At 36.6% G+C, this 24,198-nt stretch overlaps 1 protein-coding gene across 10 annotated transcripts; it reads left to right on the top strand.

The window, feature by feature from the left end:
• Nucleotides 1-4,971: 4,971 nt before the first annotated feature.
• On the top strand, nt 4,972-23,011 carry LOC108731122 (diacylglycerol kinase theta). Of its 10 annotated transcripts, none has more exons than XM_018461237.1 (18): nt 4,972-5,122; nt 12,871-12,950; nt 13,579-13,681; nt 13,787-14,007; nt 14,265-14,421; nt 16,527-16,670; nt 18,073-18,204; nt 18,282-18,416; nt 18,531-18,648; nt 18,830-19,017; nt 19,126-19,338; nt 19,435-19,569; nt 19,765-19,939; nt 20,057-20,376; nt 20,459-20,786; nt 20,862-21,021; nt 21,118-21,225; nt 22,264-23,011. In XM_018461237.1, exons 1-18 carry the CDS (start codon nt 4,987-4,989, stop codon nt 22,375-22,377), a joined length of 2,967 nt encoding a protein of 988 aa, XP_018316739.1. In that variant the 5' UTR covers nt 4,972-4,986; the 3' UTR covers nt 22,378-23,011. The 10 variants fall into 10 exon arrangements, 9 of the variants coding, with proteins under 9 accessions (XP_018316739.1, XP_018316738.1, XP_018316737.1 ...); XM_018461236.1 differs by having other exon boundaries at nt 14,265-14,436; nt 18,073-18,195; XM_018461235.1 differs by having other exon boundaries at nt 14,265-14,436.
• The last annotated feature ends 1,187 nt before the right edge of the window (nt 23,012-24,198 follow it).

The raw sequence follows: 24,198 nt of genomic DNA, 5'->3' as shown, positions 1-24,198 counted from the left end.
TTTTATATGAAAAATTTTTCCCGAAAACCATTTATTTGAGATAATTCAGTGTCCCGATCTTTTTGTGACACCCTGTATATCCTTTCGGTTCGATTTTCTGTGTTTAAAGCCTTTTTACTACATATAAACATCGCTTGAAAATTGATAAGACTTCTAAAATAGAGAGAGGCATGATATTGTTACGCGACATATTATAAAAGAGAGCGCGACGAGATTTATAATTTATATATTGTACATCTCTGTCTATTACGGCTCGATTAAATTCGATTATATTTACGTATTTTCGCAATGTCATTTCATTATAACGCATTTAAAATTTTTATTCCATTTTTTATTCTACTTATATTTTATTGTGATCGTCGAAATATACTTACCTTAAGCAAAGAGTCTTGACATACGTTTATTAAATCAATTAACAAGACACATAACACACACACATTTTAATCCTTGTATAATCTCTTTTTACACCGATACGATTGATCCGCGACATTCAGATGCGGTCCGTAAATGTCACGTTTTGTATTCCGTTGAAACTTTCAAATTATAAAAGCAGCGTAATATACATATCTTGTCAGAAACAAATCAAAATAGTTGATAAGTTACTTTTTTGTTGCTGGTACTGATGTTCGACGATAACTGACCGGACCGTAGAATAAGACTTTGGGTGTAGTCCATTTTTAACATTACAAATGCTTCGAAGCGTTTCATTGATCAATCAGAAGGAGAAATTTTACTAATTGTCCGAATAAAGAATGCTTCAAAGTATTTGTAACATTAAGTGAACTGTAGCTTCTATCGATGTTAAGAATGAAATATGTATTACGTTAAGACCAAATGTTGCATTGACAAAAGACGATGCTTTATGCTCCGTCCAAAAAATAAAGTACATAAAAGTAGACAGTTTATCTACGTTATTACTGTACTGAATTTCGAAGTTATCTTAACTCTCCATCTGTAATCATATTTTTACTCCCTCTGTCCAGTCTAAGTTTTTTTACTTTTCTAGCCTTTCAAAAAAACGTGGGAAAACTCAGGGTTACTTTTCGACATCTCTATTGCATTACCAAATAGTTTTTTAACAAGATATTTTAGGAGAAATTCCAGTTCTTTATTTTGAAGAAATTTAGGAGTGAAATTTTGCTTGTGTCAAAAAAAATTCGGATTATAGACAGATAATTAAATAAGAAAAGATGATGCTCCGTCCAAAAGATAAAGTACATAAAAGTAGACAGTTTATCTACGTTATTATTGCACCGAATTTCGAAGTTATCTTAACACTCCATTTGAGGATGAAATCTCGCTTGTGTCAAAAAGATTGTAGAAATATTGTAGACGAAGGATTAAATTTAAAAAATGCTTAGAAAAGCGATGATCAGCAAAAAGACCGCGATTAATATTTATGAACATCCTCGAACATGTCCAAATAAACGCATTTAAATAACATCAGCACGGAGTATTAATATCTGCGTGTATTTTTAAGGAGGTTCTCGCGCTCCTAGTATATAAATAGACAGTTTATTCATAATAATATGTAAAACGATTAAAATAATGGAATAAAAAGATTACTAACAATATCTTATGCCATTATACATAATTATTGTTAATTTTATATGTTACTAAATATTTTCAAAATGACGAAATAAAAGTTGTAAGATGTTCATTTGACATACATTCTAGCTTTTTTCATTGAAGAATATAAATTTCTTGTAAACTATACGGCCAGTTTAAATGAAACTTTACGAGAGAGAGAGAACAAACTTAAGTGTTTACTTTATAATTATAATGATTTTTAAATTGCTGCCTCGTACGCAAATGTCTCAATTTAAAAGAGAATAAGTTACACCTTCAACTTGTAATGTAAAATTCTATAAATTTAGAATTAAATGTCTTCAAAATGGTACGATAAAAGTCAATGGAATTTTTTCTAGACATTATTGATATTATATTAACTTTTGTATTACATGTATATTATAGACTTGTATTATATTTCATCAAACGCGAGAACCTCCTTAAGTGACGATCTATTAATTGTCTCTTGTATGTCTCTGAATATTAGATAATTAACGAAACACTATTTAGACTTTTCGGAGGTCGTAGTTTTATGCTTAACTATATATTGCTAAAGGATAATGCAATTGTGTCATCACAGTTTTATGTTGTACAAAAGAAGGCGTAGTTTTTCTACGAAATTCTCATAAACGCAATAAAGTTAAGAGGCGAAAAATTCGGAAAATCTGATCACTGTATTTTCTTAAATTCACGCTTTAACGCTGAAACTGTCATCGAATTTAACGATATATTCCTAAGGCACCATTTAGAATAGACGTATATAAGTACGTGATTATAACAGTAGTTTGCAATAACAGCAGTTGATGCATTTAGCGTGCTTCTCTCCCGTATTGAAATTTAAACCCGTTTCATTCACGTTTGATCGCACAATAGAGGAAAGGAGAAAGAAACAGAGAGAGCGAGAGAGAGAGAAAGAAAGAGAGAGAATGAGAGAAAGCGCGGCGAGATATAACTTTATAATGTCCGTCAATGTAGGCATGTGCAGCAGACGGTTTAATGAATACAACGGAACGTGACAGGAATGTGAAAATGCGTGCCACCCCCTCGTGCTTCCGTTATTGAAAAATCCAACGCGATGCGTCCGCAACTCCCCTGATTCACGCGACTCATTGTAGGCGTGTATAGATGTGTGTGTGTATGTATGTGTGTATGTGTGTGTGTGTGTGTGCAATCGCGTGTACTCCGGACGCGTGTACTTCGTGAGAACGCGAGAGCGAGTGGAGCGCGCGCGCGCGACGTACAATGCGACGACGGGCGTCGCGACGATAATAGGCAGTATTCATTATCGAGAAGCGGCGATTAAATGGAACGCGGTGCCGCTTTCAGTCGTTGTTGCCTTTTGCCGTCCTTATTCGCGCGCGCGCCGAGATCGGATCGCGCTCCCAGGGAAGAATCGCGGAGGGGTGGAGGAGGAGGAGAAGAAGAGCATCCGCGGTACGGCGAGCGGCTCGTTCACTCGAATAACGAACGCGGCCGCAAATCGGTAACGAGGTGGATTTCGCGAGGAATCGCGAAGGTGAGCGAGAAGGGGCGGCAAGGGGCGCGCGAGATCTCTCGTGCTATTACTCGTGACGCGGTGATGCGGTGAAGTCCACAATGGCATACGGGAACGGGCCGCGCGCGGCGGATGTGTGACACGAGTCACACGAGGCGCGTCGCGCGTGGTGGAGGAAATCGCGTCGCGTCGGCGCGTCGCGGTAAACGACGTCGACCGACCGTCACTGACGTCGACGCCATCGCCGTCGTCGTACTGTCGTCGATCTCGATCATCGCGATCGCGTCGAGCGAGCCGTGCCGAACCGTATTTCCGCGCGCGTTGCTTAACGGCCGCGTTAAGCGTTAACGGCTATAAAGTTCGTACGATCCGTACCGCGATTCGTACGCGACGGTTACTTGAACGAGATGACGAGACGGTGTCGTGGTTGCGCCGTGGTTCGCATCGTCGGTGGCGGTTTCCCTTCTTAATGGGAAAGAGAGGGATGCTTATCGGTTTGCGAAGTTTAATCGGGAAGACCGATCACGCGACCGTATTTAATTAAGTCAGTCTCGGAGCGAGAATCAATAAAGAGTATAACGAGGGTATTTTTTTGAATCCGTACCGCGAGCGACGTATCGATGCCGTCATCGCCGTTCGAGGTGACGTAAAACGTCACGGACATTTGATTTTCGACTCAACATGATGTTATTGAAACGCGAGTCTTCTCGAGCGAAGAAAAGAGAGAGAGAGAGAGAAAGAGAGAGGGAGACCGATCGGAAATAGACGGCAAAAGCTCACGGCGTAGCGAAGAGACGTGCGAGCCTGGATTATACGGAACCGAGGAGTAACGAAGAGATACGCGCTTTCGTCGCCATCGCACAGTGCTGGAGAACGAGGTCTCCGTCCCCGTTCGGAAATTTCATTTTAGACTGTACGCTCCGACCGGTGCTCCGGATCATTCGGACGACATTTGTTCCCCACGTGGAGTAGAGATTTAAACATACCGTCGACTCGAATCTTTCGCGGAAGGGAGAGATCGTTGAACATGGGAAGGATCCGTTGAAAGTAAATCGAGAAAAGGGAGAAAGGAGAGAGAGAGAGAGAGAGCGCCCTCGAGGCTACGGGCTCGGAAGAGGGCGGTTCGCATCTCGCTTGGATTCCGCTCGCTCGGCTCGGCTCGGCCCCCATATGACGCCCCACTTAGTCCGCTAGGGCAGCGCATCCGCCACTGGCTGGTGGCGGTGACGAAAAGGGGCTGATGTCAGTGCAGCCACACAGCGGCGTACGCTCGGATCAGCAGAAGCAGAAGCAGCAACAGCAGCATCGGCGACGGCAACGGCAAGAGCGACAGCAGCAACAACAGCGGTATTGGCAGCAGCAGCAGCAGAAGCAGCGAGAGAGGCGACTCGTCGGATGCGCGAACGCGACATCGAACGCATCGTATCGCGAACGAGGCGAGCGAGAGCGACGAGACTCCCGGCGACGACGAGTACGAGGGTGAGGCAGCAGCGACGACGACGGTGATGCTCGGCGGCGGCCGTGAGATCGGAGTGGTGGCGATCGGTGACGGATTGGTGGCGATTTACGACGACGGCGACGACGCATCTGGCGCGCGCGATCGTGGCTGCCGGCGCGTCGGTCGTTCCGTGGCGCAGCTCGTGGAATAATGCGTGTTAGGCGCGACGACGTTACGACGAGGCGCCGTACGAGACGACGACGGTACGACGGTGCGAGTGGGCCAGCGTGCGGCCAGCGACGATTACTACTACTCCTCTTACTACCACCATCGCAGCAACCGCAGCAACGCAGTTATGTACGCGTACGGTTCCGAGATCACGTAGTGTCGGGCGTGTAATTATGTTGTCATCGTCGCGCGGCGCGCCCTGCGTAGCTTCACGGTGAAAATCTGGCGTGAACGGTTCCGCGGTGGAACGGGGAATATGGCGTCGGTCTCGGCCGAGACTCCAGCCAGCCATGGGCACAGCTTCAGTAAAAAAATGTTTCACAAACCGACGTACTGCCATAGCTGCACGGACATGCTCTGGGGCCTCATACAGCAGGGGTACATCTGCGAAGGTAAGATTATCGCGCGACACTATCGGAGGAAAATCGATGTCAACCGCAGGAGCGATGATAGATTGGCGAGAAAAAGAGAGAAGAGACAGAGAGAAAGAGAAAGAGAGGGGGGGAGGCATTTTTATGTTCTCCAGGGAGATAACAGTTCCCCGAACAGTTGCTTGCAAAGTACCGACGATTGTAATTTACGAAACAGTATATATTGTTGTTCCTATATACGTAAATGAAGACAAATGTAAGACAAGAGGAGAAAAGGGAGAGAAAGTAAACGATAAAGTTCTCTAGACACGTCTCCCTATGAGAATACGCATCTCCCGATCTTTCCTACGTCGGAGGATGCGCACAACTTTGAGGCAACGCGCCTCCAGTTTAATACTTGCGCAATTCCGCAGACTTGACTTTCCATATCCGTCGTTTACGAGATTCGAAACTCTACGTTCTCGCGGTCCGTCAATTAGTCAATTAGTCGTAACCCGGCCTGTTTCCGGAAAACAGGAAAGAAAGTAAACGGTCCTCGCGAGGGTTGCTGGTCTTTAAAATTTCAAGCGGGCGCTCTCGAGTGCACGAGTCGATCGATAGTCGACACCGCGCTCGGTAACGGCTCGGTAACTCGTTCCTAGAATTTTCCTGTAGCGTAGCGTGGCGTAGATCGCGATTCCGATTGACACCGCGATCCGATACCGGATGAAACACGGGGATGCTTGGCTTGGCTGTCGTTCAATCGGGTCAGAGGGCTGCATTCCGAGCGCCTCGGTCGAGTCTCGGGCGTTTTAGCGCCAGCCGCGCGAATCGGTGCAACAGCGTGAGAGAGATAGAAACGGAGCGCGATCCGTCGGGAAAAACAGAGAGGCCAGAAAAAGTGGGAGGGTGAGAGAGTGAGAGGGAAATATAGGATTGGAGGGAGGCGACGGTACGCAGAGGGCGCGAGCGCGCGCGCCCACCTTTTCACGAGCATTGATCGCGAGAGGTGGGGTAGTATGGCTGAAAGACCATGGATAAGGTTGCCGATGTGGAAGGGGTTGAAGGGGCGCGCGGGCGCTCGGTGGCGGCAAAGAGGGTTGTCGGATTGTCACGAGGTGGGGGGTAAGCGTGAGAGCTCGCTGACGGGTAAAGAGGCGTAAAGGACCTTCGTTGTAACGCGAGCGGAACGAGCCGTGCTTGTCTTGTACTCTCGCACTCTCTTTCGAATATACGTCGGAATGTTCGATCAGAAGAGTCCGCCTCACATATAACGAGCGCCACGCACGTTCGCTAACGGATTCCGATTGTTTTCAAGTCTTTCGTCGCGAACAAATGGATGGCGCGGACGTATACAGATATTAGTACCAGATATATGTTTAACGTCTAAAAAGAAAGACGTTGTAGGCAGTAAAAACGTTTGTTAGGAATCTCTACGATCATTAAATAGGTCGTTAAAGACGTAATGCGGACCATTAGGACGCCACTGTAAAGATAGGCAACTTTAAGCCGTTACTCGACTACGGCGTTACTCAAACAAAAAGATCTCTGAAGTTGTCGCTGTTTTATTCAGGAAGGATTATATTGGGCTATTATAATCTCCAAAAGCGAATATGCATGTACTGTTTGTCCCAAATGTCTTTACGATATTGCGCTTTTTTTTATTTTATCATTATATTACGCGAATGAAAATTTAGATTCCATTATCAATTGTTTCAAAACATTTTTTAATGTATGAAGAACAAGAATGTAAAACCATGGGACATCATCTGCACACTTTCGCCGAAAGTTAAGAATAACTTTTCAATATTTTAGAATTAATTCCAAGAAAATATTAGATTTTCAAAAAGAATCTTTTTGAGGAAAATTTGAAGATTTATTGAAGTTATTTATCTTGTATAGTATATTATATATACTTGAGATACATATATATATAATATACTTTTTTTGAAAATGTAATATTTTCTTGTGGGAGATTAATTTTTGTAAAGTTGGCATATCTTCACACTACTATTTTTTGCATTCAATCGTTCGATCTTTTTTTGAGATGTATCAGGAATTCCAGAATTGCTTGAGAGTCAGAACTCTATCAATTATATCGAAATCCTAGAAATGGGATGTTAACTTCACAAAGGGTAGAGATAAAGCGTTATATTTCTAAAGCCATTGTTAAACCTTGCTACACAATGTATTGATCGCTTTAGCGTCGGCTGCTTTAAATAAAGTTGTTTTTATGTCTGCAAATTATACTTAGCATTGTCAGTTTAAATCCAATCTATGATATATATAAAATCCTAATAACTGTTTACAAACTTGTTTGAGACAATTCGATTTTCATATTTATTTTTTGTTTGGAATTTATTATTTTCGAATGTTTACTGTGCATTTATTATTTATTTCTATTAACAATTGTACTACAGTTTATTTATTCCTATTAATAATTATACCTACTACAGATATATTTTTGATGAAAAATGCTAATTTATTAAATTTTGCAGAATCGATAATCATTAATACGCATTAGTGATTGCAATAATTAGAATGGTAACAACTCTCTTGCAAATAACTAAATCAATCGATCTTAAAGATTATTTTTTAAATATTTTGGTTTTATAAAATAAAATTGCACAAAAAAAGTAATAGATAATCTAAAATTATACCATTTATAAAATTTAGATAATGTTTATTTATAGCTGCAATGCACCCATTCTCATACTATTGTATGTAAAAAGGTTCTGAGGGTTTTCATATGCAGAACGATAAAGGTCTCAGTTGACAGTGTGACACATCCGTTACTGTACATGTCGCATATGTGTGATATTCCCGATTCGCGTAACAAATCATTTATATAACGGCAATGAATGTTAAAGCCTATGCAATGTGATATTAGAAATGAGAATAGCGCATGACACAATAATTTCTTACGGCGATTAAAAAACAAATTATAATGTAGAGTGAAATAATCTTCTATTTGCGACAACCTCTTTTTGAAATAACACACGTCATAATATGATGATGATAAAGCAATGCAAATGTATGCAATTTGAAAAGTAATGTTTGTCTTCCTAAATTTTCTAATCTTAGTGCAACAGTCACGTACGATAATTTCTTCGTTATCTTGATTATGCATTAGCTTATCTTCAACTATTATGTTTGGATAGCAACCACAATAGGAGAGTTAATTATACTTGATTTCTGCAATAAAATAAATATTGTATTAACGGGTTGAAATATGTAATTATGCTTTTCATTAATCTTTTTTAAGACACATTGAGAACAGTAAACAGACACATGTGAGATTATATCAAAACTTGGAAAGTAAGGTTATAAAGAGAATATATTATTGACGAAATGAATATTAAAATAAAAGAAATATGGGTGTTTTTTAAATTGAATAACAGTATCATGATTCTTCAAGTATATGATTCTGAGAATGACATTATTGAGTTTACCGTACATTTTCTATCTAGCATGGTGAGCAAATAACAGTAATTTTTATTAGTTCATTTATTCTTGCATTCTCCGCAATTTGTTACATTTTCTACAGTATAAGGCTCACAAATAATGGAGCTCGAAGCGACATATGAATTTTACATATTTATTTTATTCGCGTAACTGTTAATCAGACCGCAATGATATAACATCATGTTCGAAAGCTTATTAAGCAAAAAAATCAACTTTCAAGTTATTCACAATTTATTTGAATTTGAGAATAAAGAGGTAATCTCTATAGATAGATCATATATATATTTATATATTTGAATATATATTAAATTACGTGCGAATAATTTCTTAATTACACATGAAATAATTCTTGTTATATAATAATTAGTGTCTGAACAACAATTTTTTGTAAGAAATTAAAGATATTTTAAAGATATTAATTTTATTCGCGTGTGCTTTGTCAAGGAAATAAAAGAGGATAGAGTAAACACTGATCGAATTCAGGTGTATGTACAAAAAAATAAGTTTGAAATGCACGGATTATTATCAATCTATAATCAATCGATCTAGAAGACAATGCTTATATACTTAAGAAGCTAATCTTATATATACACTGAGAAAAAAAATCTTAATTTCAAAGAAACACTTCTTTGCTCGTATTCAACAAATTATTACTTTGGATCAATGAAAATTTCTTTGAAATTTTAAGATATTTTTTTACTTTAAAAAACATATTTTAATTTCAAAGAAATTTCATTGATCCAAAATAATAATTTGTTTGAATATGAGCAAAGAAATATTTCTTTGAAATTAAGATATTTTTTTCTCAGTGTAGCTAATGTTGATCATATTATCATTATTCGGCTTTCCTTGCAAGATCTTCCAATAGTTTAACTGTTTGATGTTTTTCGTTAATAATATATATAGATATGATCGCGTTTACCAGCTGGAATAACAGCATATTCTGTTATACTTTCTTTTGTATCCCGTATCCATACAAAAGAGCAATGTGTCCCTTTTTATTCTACTCTTTTTGGGTAATCTTTCTCTAACAACGAAACTTGATTGTCGAAGCGCAGTGAATGCGCTGCCAATAAAAAGGAATCGTCCATTAGCGATATATACTACATATATCCCGTATCAAAATAATATCGTATATTATACTGAATGCGTAAAAATCTAAAGTGTCACGATAGTTTCATTGCGTTGTTTCATATCGCATGTATTTATTCTGCGAGAAAATCTTGCACAGTATGGAAAAAACGTATCGCGCGATACATATTAATTAACGCGCTGCATGCATTTGCTACATCTAGATTTTCTATTTTTCTCTATATAAATTGAGGAACTGCGTAGAAGGGAACGTGGTCACGTAGACACATAATTAATATTATACTAGATAAAACTGTTATGTAAAAATACAGATCGAAGACCCGATCGCCGAATTGGCAGGAAACGTCCAGATTCGAGGGATGGTCACCACAACATTCTTCGCACCATCGAAAGCTGATTCTTCATAAGCGTGATAATCTTAGTCAAGGCAATTTTGGTTAACTTATCGCGCTGCTGATCGATCGGGATCGTTAAAAATAGGACGACCACCTGCTCCGAAAGCTAATCGAGTAATAAAAGCATGTAGAGAGTCCTAAAGTAATCACCTAATATACTGTATATTGAAAACCGATACCCGCCGTACTCGAGATTATTATATGATTACTGAAGAATTAGTATAGAATGTAAGGGGATTTCTCTTTCCTTTTTCCTTTTCAGAGAGACGCGATTTAACGCACGCGCCTGTATTTGTTACTTTCAATCTAATGTTTCAGCGATTTTCGAATCAAATATAGGCAAGACCGACATCGACAGAGACTTGCGAGAGACAGGTTTTTCTTTTCCCCTTACGCTTCTCACGTTTGTAAACACACGGTGTAAAAGCGTGTTTGTTTCCTAAGGAGAAAGGAAAAGAGTATCTAGAAATACAGCTAAAGAAATAAGCAGAGATTCCAGATTTGGCAACTTGAACATAGCAATCTTTTAAAGAGTGTCTCAGAAGATTCTTTCTAAATCATAGTATATGTAATATTAATTTCCTTTCTTTTCTCTGAAAAATTGTTTATCATCTTGCCTACTCATCTTCGGTCAGCGCTTCACATGGAAAGAACGGTTTTGTTAAAGTATCTAGAATTTTAATTAGATACAGATTTGAAAATCTTTTGTCAGATCAGATGTCAAAACTTTTTGTAGCATTGCTCATTATTTATGTCAATTCAAATTTAGGCATAGATACAGATTTGAAAATAATTTCGTTGGATCATTAAAATAATTATTCTTTAATCTGTGTGTGTATCTGTTTTAATTTTTAGATACTTCGGCAAAATTGTTCTTTCGTACAGTTTTGTCACTCATGTTTATGTATTCGAGTAGTCGAATGGCGGCTTGTGTTGGCCGATGAATGATGACATAAACATGGCAAAATTTATAGCTGAATACGTACATATATTAAAGGTCTATTAGGATAGATTTGTATGTAGTCGGATAGTCGTGCATAGCGGAAGCGATCGGTCACGTGTATAACTGCAAGTGCATCAAGGAATATCGAAATTTGAATAAAGACCTTAAATATTATCCTAGAACGGACTTTAAACGTAACAAATGCCTGAAACGGACCTTAAAGTTAGCAAATATCTAAGACAGACTTCAATCATTACAAATATCTGGAACAAATCTTAAATGTTGCAAACGCTCGGATTATATCTTAAACGTTGCAAATGTCCGACATAGACCTTAAGCGTTGCAACAGATGCCTGGAACGTTCGTTAAACGAATGCTCCTCGAATTCGTGAAACGCGTGATATCTTATCTCAGTTTGCTCGAAAAGCTTCGTTCGGGTAAAAGACATAAGTAAACGGATGGATCCTTCTTCTCTATGGCGATGATGAGTACTTCTTCTTTTCGATTTGAGCTGCCCACTCGGTGAGTTAAAGTTAACTCGGTCGATCGTCGATGGCGGCTGATGGCGCCTTCTTAACGAAGCGGATGCACAGTACTATTTCGGGCCGCACCTGCGCGCCGATGCGACAAATTTCCCACATCTTGCCTGATTAGCGTCGCAAGAGTGCGATAGAACGTGATCATTACTGCTCCCACGAGGGGGGGACCGTACGACACCCGTCACCTTGTATCGAGTGGATGGTGGCTACGCGGATGAGACACCGTCTCTGATCGTTTCACCTCTGCCGATCCTGAATGTCAATTCTTGAGAAATTGCCAAACGATTCTTCACTTTTTGCACGCAACTTGAGACTGAATTTTTAACACGCGTTCTCAATATCAATTCTAAATTTGTAATCGATAACATTAACAGGCTTGTAGTATCGGCTTTACTAGAATATATCGAGTATTATTTTAGAAGTGAAAGGAAGCGCATATAACTTTTTCCTCTCTAGAGAATATTTAGACAAAAAGAACGCCCCAAGGATTATTAAAATTGATGATTTTTTTTCTGTACGAGTATATATATATGTATATGGTATGCTCGTCAAACCAAAAAGAAAATAAATATATGCGTGTATATTTATTTTCCTTTGTAGTTTCTGTGTAAGTTTGTTGGACTACCGGTTGTATATTTATCGTCTGGTTAAGGGGATTCTAAAGCAGTTTGTATTACCGATTTAATAGGACTTAACATGTACGATTTACATGTTATTGACATATCTACTACACACTATTACATCAATATTACACGCGCACTTACGTACAAATTTTCTAACTAATCTGTCATATTAGGTATCTAAGCCTAATTTTAAGAACACAATATTGTTTGTTCATGCAATCCCTAGTACGAACCAAGATTGTTTTATACGTACAAAGCATAAAACTTGTATAAAATATAAAGCAAGTATTGTTGCGAGTTGACGTTAGAAGCTGATAACAAAACAGTAATTTTCCAACTTTTTTTTTCATTTTTGACATAAAATCGACCGGTTTGGATTACATTAACGCTTATATTTTAATTGTGAAGAAGAATTTTTAAATATGTATATATAAAAGCAGTTAGACAAATACTTATTTGAAAAATAATCGGTAAAAAACAGACGACTTTAGGATCCCCTCGAGGATTCCCTTAAAGGTAGAAGCATTAAATAACGCCAGCCATTGTATGATTCTCGATGTTTTTTACTTACACCGCAAAAGGTCAGAAGATCTTGTTATAAATTACGACATGAGCGGCTCGTATTGATTTATGCTAAAGTGTACACTGCTTAGCCGGTAACGCTTCGATTTAACGCAATTAATTTGCGTGCGTTTCTAAAATTCTCTATTTTTTTTCTCTTCTATCATTGCAGTTTGCAACTTCGTGGTGCACGACCGCTGTCTCAAGGCCGTCGTCTCTCCCTGCTCCAGCATCGCGGCAAGCCTGATTAAGGTAAGACAACGGATACGTCTCCAGGTTGCAAGGATTAACCGCCTATGCATAAATATAACGCCTATACTTAGAATATAGGAAAGCAGTCTTCTCATGGATATCGTAAAATAACTAAACGTTACAATAAAATAAGTAAATTTTAGACGAAAAACTGAGAGACTCGAGAGAAAAGACTGGACGGAATGTTAGAAAGCTCGTTTGTTGCGTTCACGTGTCAAAGCGACATTTGACACCTTCTGGAAACTTAACTCATTTTAAAAAGACTAAATATATTTATTATTTGAATGATCTATAATAATCATAACGATTTATTCTACTCATGATAAATAAAATTATTTATTACTTTTATCAGTCGAATATTTGTTGGTAAAAAGACAAGGATTCCTTACTTCTTTCACTACCATTTTCAACGTTTATATTTTTCTTCTTTAGACATCTCGTCCTATCATCAACTAGATTTTTGGAAAGAGCAATTTTTATCTATAAATGTCAATTACAGTTTAAAAATTTTGATTAGAACAAGTTAAGGATTTAAAACAGAAAAATGCATAGGAGCCTTCTGGAACTTAATTGGATTAACATATATGTGTATAAAATTAACAGCGTTTCTTTATTGGCCGTGTTCCAGAACCCGGTTGCACATTGTTGGTCTGAACAAGTACACTGCAAAAGAAAATTCTGCAATGTCTGTCGAAAACGATTGGATGATAATCCATGTATACACTGTGAAAGTAAGCTGAAGTTTCTTTTATCTAAATGAGAGATTCGAGACTTTAATACACATTAGCGTATTTGGATTTCTGTGAAATGTTAATTACGCTGTATGTTTCCCCCAGTATGCGAGTACTTCGTGCACGTAGAATGCCAAGACTTCGCGGTGGCAGACTGCAAGGAGAATGCCACATACCTACCTGGGAAAGATCTGTCAGCAGTGAAACACACTCATCATTGGCGGGACGGCAATCTTCCGAGCAGTTCGAAATGTGCCGTATGCAAGAAGAGTTGTTTTACTGCCGAGTGCCTTGCCGGGGTTCGTTGCGAGTGGTGCGGCATGACGGTAAAAGAAAGATTCATTATTAGATTGCCTTTTATCTTGGTTTTTTGCGACTCATTTATTTCGTTCCGTCAGCGGAATTAGAATTAGAATTAAATATTATATTGCATTGCTATTATACTTATTTATTTCAAGTCAAATGTAATACGTAATGGCTCTTATGAATAGAGAAAGAAAGCATATATCGTTAGCATGATTAAAGTTCCCCCTTTCCCTTCGTTAAAATGATATTTAATGACAAATTTGATTTCGTCTCTCAGTCGCACGCGTATTGTTACAAGAATATTCCCCAAGAATGCACCTTTGGTAACTTGGAACCAATTTACCTGCCGCCACATGCAGTTAGTATTCCGCGTACCGAAGTTCCCATGGAAGCTATCATTGGAGTAGAAGTGCGTCGTAAAGAAGTGCTGGCGCGTGAGTATTCTTGCCGTAAGTGTCTGCCGTGTAATTACTATGTGCGTGTTAATAGGTAATTAGAATAATAGAATGAGGAATTGCGCTTTGTCACGTGCCACAAAGCACTTTCATATTTCGTTAATCAATCCCACTGGAAATATAATTGGACATTAAAACAAAAGTTTCTTATAACGAAGGAAGAGGAGTTTAAAGAGGAATTTAAGATTAAAACAGATCATTAAAATAATAAAATTATGTAATGAAATTGAGTAATGTAACTATTTAGAGATGTCAACGCTATAGATTCAGCTGTAATCAATAAAACAAATACCCGCAATAAAACAAATAATTGATAATTATTAATGCATGTAGTTATCTATAGTATACATATATATGTATACATATAACTACAGTTTTGTGTGTGTATACAATCGCGTATAAATATCATCACTTTTGGATTACGAGATTTACATGTCTCTAAACAAGTGATATCGATATATTAAGCTCAGATAACAAATAATGGCAAAAATATCACGTTGAAAGTTTTGCTCTTGCTTGCTACTCCGTTTATATAATTGGACATGGTATAAAAAATTATTCGCGTTTTTCATGTGTGCACTGTGAATTTCATTGCAGTGGATTAGCGCTTTATAAAGTTTTTTCAATCTATCATTCAGCATTTCCGTATTACCTATTGACACAGTTGATTATTTTCACACTGTGTTTCTCATATATGTATGAGATTTTCTATTTTTACTATTGTATAGCACATGTATACGTATGCAAATATGCACTGATGATTGGTAGAAAATATTGTACACACTGTACTATGTAAAGTTTGAAAAAAGAATGTATAATATACGAAATATTTTCCTTATACATTAGTAGAGAGGTATTTGTAAAAGATATAACTAATTTTTATAGAATATAAATTTTTTGCATGATATTATTTTAGTACTCACTCACGCGTGTATAAAACCGTCGGTTTGTAAACAAATACATATTCCTTCTTTTCAGAGCATGCAACGTTGACTTTCTTCGATATGAAACGAGAAAGACCCTACCTATTTTGAAGGATTATTATCGTCTCAAACTTTCATTGTTTATATCATGAACTGAAAAACTATGTTTATCGAATATTATCAGCAGTCAAATTTTTGTAATCATTTTTAATATTTTATATAAATATGTATGTATTTATATTTGCTACTTGCAATTTCTTACACTCTCAGCTTCCCATACCTACATTTCTGCAAATACCATTTTTTAGAGAAATTTTAAATACTGACTTTTTAATGGAATAAAAAGGAATAGTAAATTAAGTTAATAATATTGCGAACAATATTTCAAGATACTTCTATGTTTATAGCAATCTTTATATAACAAAATGTGTGCTAAATGCAGGAATTAGAAAACTTTTGAATTATAGAAAGTGTGACTGCTATCTAATCATCATAATACTCATGATTCAATCATTTATATCATTAAATGTAGTATGTGAGAATTCGTCATGTGACTCATATTGTCAGTTGCGATAGTAAGTGAAGATTTCTAAATTTTTTTATTATTGCGCGGGGATTTAGGATCATGACGTACACATTATGTGAAAATTGAACTCTATAAATGAAACATTTTTATAATTTATGATCAAATCTTAAGCAATGTTAAAGCTACGTCTGTTATATTTTTTAATTACATATTTCGTTCACAATATATTTGTAAACTATGGCTTTTGTGGCTGGTTGCTCTTATTAATTGCTACTCTCAATGTGCTTTTAATAGGCATAATATATTTTAATAGATACAGCATCTATTTTATAGAGCTTCATAATTAGGTAATAATTAGAATCGGAGTTTACAAAATTATATGATATAAACTTGCAAACTAAAGAGTTATATATAAAAATAATATTTTATTTTAATAATTACAAACCTTGGGTATTGTCATTGTTCAAAAGAACACGGTTTTATATATAATTAAGCAAAGAAAAAAGAGAGAAAGAAAGAATAAACATAAGTCATAATTACGAAATACAGATAATTACTAAACAGAGGTAAAATCAATAGATTTGAAATTATGGTAACCGTTAAAATATTCGGTCTATCTTTGCTTCTATGTGAAGATAACATCGGAGAGCAATTCGATTTCGCTGAGAGTGAACAAAATGGGGCTGCAGGCCGCCTAACCGAAGCTTTGAGGCGCCTTTCGCTAGTTTTGCCACGTAGCTGCCATGGAAATTGTCATGCTTCCCCTCCTTATGTTCGAGGTATCTAGAATATTATCATCGTCAGACATTCATCTGTGTGAATGTACTCAATTCCAAGATGTACTTATTGTACACAAGACTGAGAGTAACTTGAAATACGCTGTAGTGATCGTTATTGTTATTATCTCTACATTCTTTCAACATTTGCGTTTAGGATTGATAAAGTGCTATATTAAAAAACATACTCATATTTATTTATACATTTTTTTTATTTTGCATAACAGCAATGAAAAATTTAGCTTGCTTTTATCATACTTATCAAATAACATTTTACTGCCACATTAACATGTATATGTACACACATATTTTACATATATATAAGCGCAATAAGCCAAATGTATATAAATCTTTAATGATATTTACTATGTGTATACTTAAATTATATGAGGAGAAAGTATATTTCATTAAATTATTAAGCCTAATTTTCTAGGTGATTTCTTATTTAAAAAAACTTCTTTATCTCTCTTATAAATTTTTTTGACTCGAACAAATATGAATAATTGACAGTAAAATAACTATTTACGTGAGATTAATTCAGGAAGTAAGGAAACAATGATGTATATTTGTCAGAATAGATTCGTTTAAATTGCATATCTATAATAAAATGTCACACGACATGCATTTTACATAAATATCATAGTGCACCAACCTTTTTTTATAGATGTTATTTTGTTACTGTTTACGTTTTAGCATGTATGTATGTCTCGCTTCAGTGCATGCACTGTCATTCAGCCCACTGGATGCTATGAGATTCCATGACGCTTATCACTCTACTATGCAGTGAAATGAAGTTCAAGAATACTACTGACTAATTCTTCCTATCGTGTCTGTGTTCTACAAATCCATCGTAAATAATCGATGGTAAGAGATGTAATTTATTCTTGAATGATAAACAGAGTCGTCACGCTCTTTGTGTTTATCAATTTTTTCCTAAATTTGTTCACTACTTCCCTTAAAGTATCTGTTTTATGCAAATCTTTCTCGAATATATATATAATATATTGATATACAAACTGATGATTTACGTATGACTGATAATTTCCATAATTAATTGAAATATTAATAAATTATAAAGAAATTGTGTGATAATTTAATGATGAAAGTGTTGCTCTTGCAGGATAATATTTTTAAAATTGCATTAAATTTTGTTATTTATAATATAAAGTATGTTATAACGTTAAGAGAGACACCATTAATGTTATCTGAGTAAAAAATGAAACATTTTCTCAATTTGGATGTATTCAGTGGAAAAAAGATGTGTTATACATATATAGATCTTACGTTTCATTTAGGTATTATTATAGTTCATGTTAATAATATTTTATTACATATTTAGGTATTCTCGTATTCTATATTAATAATATTTTAACATTCGAAGTGTGATCTTTCTTTGTGTTAACAGCGCGAAGTATATCAGAGGAATTTGGTAGCGACTCGAGGAATCGTGACAATGGAGAACCAGCACAGGGAACAGCGCATGGCCGTGATCCGCGTTCTCCTAAAGAGAAAGAAGATAAAGACAGAGGTGACGAAGGTATTTCAATACAACTTCCAATTAATAGTTTCGAGATTTTCGCTTTCCTAATTTGTGAATCTGATATTCTTACACAGAAATGATTAAGGTGTGCGATGGCAACAATTCCTTGAGGCGAAGAATATTTCGGGTGATTTCAGTACCCAGGCAGGCTACAACAGAGCAGGTTCTCACATCGGCACTGCGCGCATTTCACATCACGAAAGATCCTAGTACGTGCATATATATATATATATATATATATAGTAGATTATTCTATATTAAATATGAGTCTTGTTCGATTCATTTATTAATTAAGCTAATGAACTTTTTTCGGGAAAATTCAGGCAACTTTTACTTAACTGACCTGTATGCCGTGGAAGAAACTGAGTTATGTGATCCAACGCCTGTTCTAAATTTAAATCGCAAAGAAGGCAAACGTCCGGCTGTGTTCTTGCGATTTAAGTAAGTTTATACTATTTATCTAGAATGAGAAAAATATTTAGAATGTTTCATTTCTATATTATTTTCAATATTAAAAAAAAAGCAGAAAAGAAGACGGATACTATAGAAGCTGTATAATATCTGTATATATTAATAGTAAAGAATTTAATACAAAATGTGTAACTAATTACAATAATTTCAGAGATAATGACAGCGGAGAGGTACGGGTTTATCCTGGCAAATTGCAGGTATCAGAGTCATTCTGTATAGTACCTGTCACGGAAGCTACAACCGTCGTAGACTTAATAAACGAGGCGCTGGAAAAGTTTGGTTTACAAAATTTTAATTGTGATGACTTTAGGTGCAGTGAAATTCTTTTAGACCATGGTGGTACGTTTCGAATTTTTGTCCAACTTGATAGCTTGTAATTCAGTCCAATATTCTTTAGATTTTGTTTTTTGCGTTGCATGAAAAATATAAAAGTTTTATTTTTATTAGTAACGGAAAGAGTTTTGTCCTGGGATGAAAGACCCTGGGATATTGTTAAAAAGCTGGGAAAAGATTCTATTAGACAAATGGAATTAATGCGATTCTATCTACAACTAAAGCAAGATCCCCATGGACCTAATTTGGCTTTATTCGTGGGCAACTTACCGCAAAATCTGTCTGAAAGAAGTTATGAAAACATGTTGACAGAATTTTTAGGAAAAGGTTGGTGATCCAACAGAAAAAATATATATCTAATTATATCTATTATCTATTATCTAAATATGTATATTTACATACATAATTTTTTGGAATTTTTAGAAAATAGGTTCTCATCAATCGGCCCAATTTATTATGAATATGGTTCGATGGTTATCATATATGAAGATTTGGATACAGCGGTTAGAGCATTATATACACTGCGAGAAACAAAATGTGAAGACAAACTTCTTTTAGGTATTTTTACGATAAATATTTTTTATATGTGTGTTTGAATAGCGAGAAAGTACTGAATATAGGAAAATATAGAGATTCAGAGTATGATACAATTACATGTATGTTTCAGTTTTTTTCTATTGATTTAGTTTTTTAGTTTTGATTTATATTGGAATGTATATTGGAATATTTTCTTACCTTTTCTTGTTTTGCTAGTAATGATTTTACCAAGTATCGAGCCAAGTATGGTACCAACGGGCGTTCAACCGCTGCTCGTGTTTGTAAATGTAAAATCTGGTGGGTGTCAAGGACTCCAGCTAATTTCTAGTTTTCGTAAACTATTAAATCCTTATCAAGTGTTCGATCTTGATAATGGCGGACCTCTCCCTGGGTAAGTAGATCTATAGTGCCATAAATAATACTGCAAATCATATTTAGGTATATTCTGAAGTACCTACAATATATAATTTTACGCAAGTTATAAATAAGTGCTTTCTTTGTGTTGCAGACTTTACGTTTTTCGACACATAAAAGACTATAAAATATTAGTTTGTGGTGGTGATGGAACAATAGGTTGGGTATTACAATGTTTAGATAATGTGGGTCAGGATAGCCAGTGTTCTTCTCCTGCTTGTGCTATTGTACCTTTGGGAACAGGAAACGATCTTGCTCGTGTACTATGTTGGGGTTCAGGCTACACTGGTGACGAAGATCCACTAAACTTATTGCGAGACGTTATCGACGCGGAAGAAATAATATTGGACCGATGGACTGTAGTTTTTCATCCAGAAGAAAAGGAACAACCTCAAGTAGTTTGTAATGCTGCAAGTAAGAAATAAGTTTCTTAACAATATCGTAAACTAGTTTTGTAATTTAAAGAGAAAAATTTTAATGGACGGAAATATTATAGCTTCTCAGCAAGTAGCGACACGCCATTTGCATATTACCGGTGCTGGTGCAACTAGCGAAGACAATACGCAAATATACGTAATGAATAATTACTTTGGCATTGGCGTCGACGCAGATTTATGTCTGGACTTTCATAACGCGAGAGAGGAGAATCCTAATAAATTCAAAAGCAGATTACGAAATAAAGGCGTGTACGTAAGGATGGGTTTGCGTAAAATGGTCAGACGAAAACCATGCAAAGATTTACATAAAGAAATTCGATTAGAAGTAGACGGTAAATTAGTTGAGTTACCACAAGTGGAAGGAATAATAATTTTGAACATTTTGAGGTAATTATTATTATGGAATTTATCGTTATAAAAAAAGAAGAATGGTTTTAAATGATACTTTTATTTCTCGTCTAGTTGGGGTTCTGGTGCTAATCCTTGGGGACCAGATACCAAAGAAGATCAATTTTATACACCAAATCATTGGGATGGCATGCTGGAAGTTGTTGGAGTCACAGGTGTTATGCATCTTGGACAAATACAGTCGGGTTTACGTACAGCTATGAGGATAGCGCAGGTAAATTAAAATTAATAGTACAGACACACACAATATTCTTCTTTCCTAATACAACATATATCAATTTATTCATCATCATTATATTTTGATGAACAGGGCGGACACATAAAAATTCACTTAAACTCAGACATACCTGTACAAGTAGATGGTGAACCGTGGGTTCAGAGTCCTGGAGACATCGTGGTCTTGAAATCAGCGCTCAAGGTAATATTTTGACGTAAGAATTCTTTCAAAACTTCCCCATAATTCCACAAAAATAACGGACAGAATTGTAATGTAAAATCATTTACTGACTCGATAATGTAATTCATCAATATTAGTACGGTGATACATACATTACACACACATACACACACGCACGCACGCACACGTGTGCGTGTGTGTGTCCTTGGAACGTAATAAACGAGAACATCCTTTACTGTTCGAGTTTAAGTAGAATAATGGGGCGTATATATTCTTGTAGCACGTAAAACTTTTTAACAGGCGCATCCTTATGTACTAGTTTGTAGCACCTTTTGTTTCATATTACAATACTCTACGTATTCACCGTAAAAGCATAACCTGATTGCTGATACCTATCAGCGCATGCTTTCCTCCCCTAATTGCACTCTACTAATATCTCCTTGTTCCTTTGTTCACTTCAGGCTACCATGTTGAAGAAAAGTAAGATCAAGCGTCGCAATACCGAACCGTCGATTCTACCTGCTAATGGGGAGGGGGGCAAGAGCACGGACGAGTAATCCAACTATACCACAACTTACAACCGCTCGATCGTTTAATCATATCTCGTAAGATGCGCGACATCACAGCCTAGATTCCTCGACGTGCGCAAGCAGAATGCACGCGCGACAGAGGAATCTCGGTGTGACAAACGTGCTATCTAAAACGATTCCACTTATAAAAAAACAAAAAAAAAGAAAGAAAGAACGAAAAGTCCCCCAATCCCTCCGTTGATGCATGTAAAACCGATCAACTTCCGTGATACCTTCTCGATGCCTCGATCCAATGCAGCTAGCTCGAGCTTGTAATGTGTGAATTAGACGCATTATATCGAATAGTAGTGTTAGCTTTACAAAACGTTTCTTCTCTCCCTTTTTTTCTACGTATAAGTTGACTATAAGTTTGTACTTTCCAATTTTTCTATTTCTACTTCTACTTATATACTTCTATTTTGTCAGCGGTATTGACTGACATTTTTATCGATTGCTCCTTTGTGCGCTCCCTGATCCTGTCCCTACCTAGGCTACGATGCTGAAGAAGACAAAAGGCAAAATGAAACGGCGCAACACGGAATCTAGTATGCAGTTGGCGCTACAGGCCGCACCGTCAAGTGATCCGGATGAAGATATCTTCTGAGTGAACAAACGTTATGTGAAAGTGTTCGAACACGGTGCGGTGCGGAATGCAGGGCACGTAGCCATGTAAAGGACTTGATTGACTAGTGCACGTAATAAAATAAAATCGGCCTTGATATCATCTGATGGCACTGTACGAACATAAGTACTTACAACGTGAGAAGAAAGACACTCGTGGAAGCAACAGGGGACGGATAGATAAGGTTTTCAGACACGGACACACATACAGCATTAAAAAAATCCATTATTAACTCAGTGATTCTTAATGTTTGTTCTTACATTAATAGAAAATGAAACTAGATCTCATTTTTAAATGTTAATAATTCTAGCACCGTATGTAGTGTTTACCGATCAATATTTTTTTAGTAAAATTATAATAGATTTTAACATAAATAACACCTTACCACACATACACGTACACACACTTAATCAGAATCGAAAAAAAATCAATGCGTTTACGCGTACTTATGACAACAATGATTTTCATTTACGTTCCAAGCTGAGCAGTTGAGGAAGAAGGAAAGGGATCGTAATTCGTAATATATATTACGTTTCGTATGGAATTCTACCGATGTCTTGTTAATAATATATATATATATAAATAGAAAGAGAGAGAGAGAAAGAGAGAGAAAGAGAAAGGATATTTATGATTAAATATTAATATATTTACATAATATTGTATTAGTATTACGATATTAAGTTGTGATAATTGTTATGTATGTCTGACTGCTGGGCAGTCTGGAATTCGCTGAGAACCAGTGGCAGTCAGTTTTTTCTAGAATACGGTTCCCAGCCAGAAATAATTAGTTGATCGACATTGATTGACCAATCATTTCTAGTTAGGTTAAGAAGAATGCAAAAAAAAAAGAATTATGTAACTTTCCTAACGATAAGACCGCATTGCGGGCTAAGCGCTTTGTCGATCCGTCTCCGCAGCGAGAAGAAATAAGAAGGTAGCGATTAAAAATCGCGATACACATATACATACACAAATACATATACAATGTCAGAGAGTTGGATTGGCAATGTACTCATTATTGGTTCTGATAAGCTCTTGTAACGAAAGTTCGAGACACATTTCATTGTAAAGTCTTGTGTCTCCGATATTGGAAATCGATCTGAGATCTCGGACGGAGAAAGAATTGGCCAGTCGTATATAGTCAAACTAGACCATCACATGGTGTGACCGAATTGTTTAAATGTGATTTGTTAATTCTTTTTCTATCCGAGATCTCAGAATGATTTCGCCATTGTGGACACAAGTATCTTAACACCGGATCTACAATGAGTTAGTAGTCGGTAGTCGGAATTGTTTTAATTTAAGTAGACTATAATTTTTCGCATTCACAATGAATCATTAATTGCGAATCGTTTGGCTCGACTAATGGGAAGAAAAAAAAATTTGTCTGCTCTTAAGAAAATCGGTAGTATTTATTCTCTCTCTCTAATCGTTCTCTCTCTAATCGTACAAGTTGACTATGGTCAACTTCACCGATGAGACTTAAGACTATCGACTATCAATTCATTATAGACCTGGACTAACACGAAGGGCGATGGATAGAGGGCAAAGAGATGTATATGTATGAACTATGCCAAAAGAGAGAGAAGAAAAGGAGAGATAGAGCTTGTAACACGCTAAACATGCTGACGTACTTAAAGATCGTTGGCCCGCGACGTAACGGGCGACGTCGGGGGACAGGACCACGCGAATCGGAGGCAGTATTGTTTCTCGAGCTTCCAAGGTTTCGATCCTTAGTGCATCGACACACAAATTAATCGAGTGCTATAATTGATCACCAAGCGATTCGCCGATGAGACGAAC

Source organism: Mycetomoellerius zeteki, unplaced genomic scaffold (genome assembly GCF_001594055.1).
Source record: "Mycetomoellerius zeteki isolate Tzet28-1 unplaced genomic scaffold, Tzet1.0 scaffold120, whole genome shotgun sequence".
Lineage (NCBI taxonomy): Eukaryota > Metazoa > Arthropoda > Insecta > Hymenoptera > Formicidae > Mycetomoellerius > Mycetomoellerius zeteki.
The sequence above is the reverse complement of the archived record's forward strand: the minus strand, read 5'-3'. Positions and strand labels throughout refer to the sequence as shown.